We start from the raw sequence: 5,413 nt of genomic DNA on the forward strand, positions 1-5,413 counted from the left end.
GGGAGAGGGGCGAGCAGAGACCCAAAATAGAGAGACGGAGAGAAAGAGGAAGGGAAGAACGAGGCCTTGAGCAGTGGGAGCGAAGAGGCGATCTGACCGAGACAGAGAAGGTTTAAGAGAGAGAAAAAGAGAAGAGCAGCAGCGTCTATGCACGTCACTCTCCCTTCCTCTCTCAAGGAAAAAAAAAGCGCTTCACTCCAACCCATCTCTCCCTCCCATCTCTCCCTCCCATCTCCCGCCTCATTCTGTTTTCTCCTTTAAAGACGAGGAGGGGAAGCAAGACTCAAGGGGGGGCGGATGAGGGGAGATGATAGAAGGGACGAGATAGAAGAGAGTCAAAGAGAGGTCGCCGGGAGAGGGTGAGAGGCTGAGGAGGAGGAGGGAGGGAGGGAGAAGGGTCAGAGGGGGATGACGGACAGAGAGGACCTCCTGCAGATCGTCATCTGCCACGTCCATCCGTCCATCCGCCCATCCGCAGCCACAGCAGAGTGTTGCTCCTAATTCTTAATCGCTGTTAATCTCCCCACCGGCCCATCATCGCTCTCCGTCTCTGGCTTTCACTTCTGGCCGTCATTGCACAACAGCCTGCGAGCTATTATTAGAGCAGCCACTGACGATCATATTCGTTACAGATTAATCTGTTGATTATCTTTTTCAATTAATCAATTCTATAAAGTTACGTAATGTTTGGGCAATTTCCCAGAAGTTTGTCAATAAGTGAAAAGTGAAATAATATTCAGTGTAAAATGATGAAACTAGAGAATGTTTAGCGTTTTTGCTTGAGATCTGATGACTCAAGTATCCAAGTTTTGCCAGCGTGTTTGCATGTCTGTTTGTGAGTCCAACAGTATTTTTGAAAAATCATCCAAGTGACACACAGGACTAGTTTACCAAGTCCCGCAAAATGATCATTATGAACTTCATCAACAAACATGGCTATCGTTAGCACTCACAGCTGTCAAGCTAGCAGCAGTCCGGTGACGCACAATGAGTGCACGGGTAGAATACATGCAGGTAGCCTTTCAGATCATTACATTAAGTCTGAATGAAATGATTGGACGGGCTTATTACAGTGCTGCAACAACCACAGATACCTTGTTTTTTTTTTCGTCAGTGCATTTGTTTTATTGAACGCTGTCGGGATGTAAAAATGTAACAAAAAGTGTTTTTGAAGAAGATTACCAACCCTAGCCTTACGATAAATCTGAACAGTTGCCATCCTCACATTCATCTTGACTCTCTGCCTCTTAGTTGGAAACCGCTGGTATAATCAATCAATCGATTCATCCCTAATGGAAACTCTCATAAGGGTTTACTCCACTCTCACCTCTCCTCTCCTCTCGCTTTCCCTCTCCAGTTCCAAACACTGAAGTATTAAGAGCGTCCAGAAACCGAGCACACGGTTAACGCTGCTGACCAACTTCCCCTCTCGCACACAAACTATCAACATAGATAACGCCAATAAAGCTGCAGTGTTGACAGTTATTGTCTGAAATGGAGAACTGAACACTCTGCGAGAAGACTATGAGCTGTAATGAAGAGAATATAGAGTGAGGGCAGACGGGGCAACGCTGAGCAATTAACCGGGTGAAATGGAGCTGTGAAGCTTTTATTGACATCCCTCTCTCCCTCTGTGTGTGTGTGTGTGTGTGTGTGTACTGACCGGTGAAGAGGTCTCCGTTGCTGTAGGCCTTGCCGCGTCCCTCCTCATCGTTGGGCACGGCCGACACCTGCTTGGCCGAGGTGCAGCCCATGGCCTCACACTCTGAAGCCTCTCCTCATCTCACTCTCACCTGGACAAGGACGGAGACAAACATCCTGAAGTGAACAACACTGACTGCTTTGTTTTTACAATGTACTTCATAGACATCAAAAGCTCTTTGTTCAGCTATGGTGGGCTGTCACTCAACTAGCCTTTTCTTCTTCTTCTTTTTTTTTCAAACAACCTGGGCCCATCACTGTAAAACACTTCATACGGTGTTTTCTTCCAGCATTGCAACAGCTTTTGAGATTGGCTCTGCAAATCAACACCTGAGAGCAGGGTGCTTTAAAATGAACCACGCATTTATTTACAAAAATACATTAAGCTACGTGCTGGCCGTCCCGCAGACCTCGAGCCAGGAAAAAACATTTCATTCCACTTCACAGACGTGTCTTTTTCACACCTGGTGTTCAGAGACACACACGTAGGTTGAGTCATAATATAAATCGGGGGAAAAGCATGATGCAGATTATTGCTGCTAAATATAGCCACAGCCATTATCTGTGGAGCGGGTGAATAAACAAGACGAAGTAGGGCTGCAAAGCAATTAGCATTTCGATTATATTCATATTTTGCTTTACACAAAGCCATTGATGATTTTTTTTTTGATTCATAAATGAATTGTTGTTAAATTTCAAAGCGTAAGGAATCATTCCCGTCACAAGACGCCAGAGCAACAAAACAAGCAGAACCGTTTCATTACGCCTGAAGACAGTTGAAAAGGGATTCAATACACAATAAGCAAAAGCCTGAAAGTATTTTGTATTTTTTTTTATGTGATGAACTACTCCAAGAGGTTATAAATTGATTTCCATTGCTGCTTGGCGGGAGCCAAATAATAACATTATATCATCACCTTATAAAGTGGATATGGCGAATGTGTAGGCAGACCGTTGACGATTTTCGACATCCAGCCAGACACGGAGCAACATTAGCTCCAATATTCACTCTCTTTACAGCTCTGTTTTGATCTCCATCACCTCCTGAGGGAAATATCCGTCTCATTAAGCTGCTAAATACTTCATTATGTTCACCAGCTATAGTCTCTAACTTTGTCTGTCTGCCGCGTGGTGCTGGGGAGGTAGTGTACAGCGGGTTTAGAACAGCTTGCTTCGCTTAAAATAGCTGCCTGCTGTGGCTGGAGATGAGGGAGTCGAGAACGAACCAAAAAAAGTTCAGAAAAACCAAAACAATGAGCTAAAAGATGCTAAACTGCTCCATATAGCGAGAGAGAGGGAATTACAGCACTACAAGCAACACCCGTTGTCCTTTCATATGACAATTAGTCATTTGATCCATTGCAGCAATAAAAACATTGATCATTGCAGCTTTCACATGACAAGTAAATTACTGAAACTGCTAATAATCTCAACATTATTTCTAAAGTGATAAAAGTTGAAGCGTCCTTCAACCAAACAGCTCCCACTTATCATCATGAACTAGGGCTTGACAGTAAGGGTTGTCAGGTCGCCATTAGCAAACATTTAGAACAATTGGTCAACCAAAATGTCCCCCATGATATGTAAATATTCTCTTTTTGAGACAACGGCGAAGCAAATTAAGTTGTTTGACCGTGCGGTATAAAAGGTCGACTAAACCGTCCACTCACAAACCAATGTGCAAATTCATTCAACTGAAAAAGAACCAGATGAACGTGTCGTATGATTGCATATCGTCTGACTCAAAATATACGGGGAATAAAAGTGGCAACCATATTTTCAGTTTCGGCAACCAAGAGCCGATGCCTGGTTAGCGATGAGCCATGTGAGCACTTCATTGCTGTTCAGAAAAGAGGAAAGCAAAGCCCTCCGAGCCAGCAGGACAGCTGACACGAAGCTGAAGGGACGTCACTGTCAATCACACACACCGTCAGACACATTACACTATAGATAGTCGTCATGTCACTCACACATGCCATATGCTGTCATTGACAGAGCACGTCTGACTGCTGCCAGACACACACACACACACACACACACACACATATATAGAGGAAGCCAATGATTACCCATCGCTAAAATGAAATCTGCAGCTCCGGTACATCAGTGAGAGGAGAGAGAGAGAGAGCTGAGGGGGCTGGAGAGGCAGAAAAGACAAAGACAGAAGAAGGAGGGTTGAGATGAAGGGGGACATGGGTGAAGGAAAAGATGGAAAAATAGGTGGGAGAGAAAGAGGCCAGAGAGAAAGACAGGCACAGAGCTACAAAAGAGCGCCGCCTGCACCTCCTCTTCCTCCTTCAGCAATCCTCAGAGCGTTTGAAGTTGACAGGAGGCCGCCGGTGTTTACTCCCGAGTTCAGGCTGCAGCCGACCGACCGCCGTCACTCTGGATACGACACGCAGGTGTGTTAAAGGATAGTTCCAGTGCAGCAAAAACATGGGTATTCTTATCATAGTTCTGCTCGCCATTGTTTCCCTGTCAGACTTCACTACCTTCCCAGATGAGTCACATTTTATAAGACACTCAAACTTCTATTTGAACGTGTAAAACGAATTAAATATTTAATCTGTGATGACTTGTCCGAATCTAAAATACACAGCGTCAGAGTGAAGCAGGTTCTGCCTCATACTCGTGATCTATTGCACGCTCTGCTGTCTCATCAATAACCAAAACTAAACAGTTTTTTTGAGGCCAATACGGCAGTCAATACTTGAGATTATTAAAAGTCTGATACCTGATATATCTGTCCATATACATTTTTTCACATAAACACACAAAACATTTTTATAAGGATTCCTTCAATTCATTTTCTGAGAGAATTTTGACCATGAATTCAATACTGAGAATGACATTTCATATGAAAAATGTATTTGTCCTTGATTTCTGGTAGACAAATGACCTCAAATATATATTTGACATTTCAGCAAAGCAAGCTCTTGTTACTTACTTATGTGTTGGTCTCGCTCCAGTTATTTAAGTAAACTAGGCAATCATGCTCTCATTGTTATCACAAATAGGAAGTAACTGACAAACCGAACAGATAATCGTGACACAAAACCAACTGAGAAGTAACGTGCAGGCAGGACGCAGTTTGGGATCGACATCACGGATGGAGAAATAATAATGACTGAAAGTAAGACTAGTTTGTTTCCTTTTCAAAATGCAACTACCTTACAACAACAAATCTGAAGTCAGAGGTACGTGAATGAAAGGAAACCCCTTCAAAGCGCAGTTTAGGATTTAGTTATGTGGGTTGCGAACAAATTACATTAAATTTAAATCTGTTGAAATTGGATTTTTAATTAGCAGCACTATGGTGAGTACAATGTGTGTGTGTGTGTGTTCAGTAGAAGATGAGGTAATTTGTATGTGAATCTCTTTCTCAACCTTCCAGGTAAGAGGACATTCATCTCTGGAGCCTGAGCAGAGCTTACACATAAATGCCTCAAAAGGTCCCGCAGGTGAGAGGAGGCTTTAGCCCTGGAGAGGGAATCAAGACCCTCACTTACACACACGCACGCGCACACACACACAAGCTCTGGTTGTGTGTGGTGTCACCTGAGGCCTGAGCGCGTGTCCTGGTCTAGAGAGCAGCTTATCAGGCTGTTCCAGGCAGCCTGGGAAACCTCTTACTATGACTACTGCTCTGGCACAACTCAACAATGACACACACACACACACACACACACACACACACACACACACACACACA

General features: G+C 43.9%; 1 protein-coding gene across 2 annotated transcripts in view; it reads right to left on the reverse strand.

Annotated features, from left to right (window-relative positions):
• The window catches only part of LOC116392473 (uncharacterized protein C1orf21 homolog), a 28,908-nt gene that overhangs the window by 13,971 nt on the left and 9,524 nt on the right, over window positions 1–5,413 (reverse strand). For both annotated transcript variants that reach the window (XM_031863958.1, XM_031863957.1), the window contains exon 2: window positions 1,664–1,793. In XM_031863958.1, coding sequence (XP_031719818.1) covers window positions 1,664–1,754 — 91 coding nt within the window. In that variant the 5' untranslated portion in view covers window positions 1,755–1,793. The remainder of the gene's footprint in view (window positions 1–1,663; window positions 1,794–5,413) is intronic.

The sequence above is a fragment of the Anarrhichthys ocellatus genome, unplaced genomic scaffold (genome assembly GCF_004355925.1).
Source record: "Anarrhichthys ocellatus isolate YVR2014 unplaced genomic scaffold, GSC_Weel_1.0 scaffold30, whole genome shotgun sequence".
Lineage (NCBI taxonomy): Eukaryota > Metazoa > Chordata > Actinopteri > Perciformes > Anarhichadidae > Anarrhichthys > Anarrhichthys ocellatus.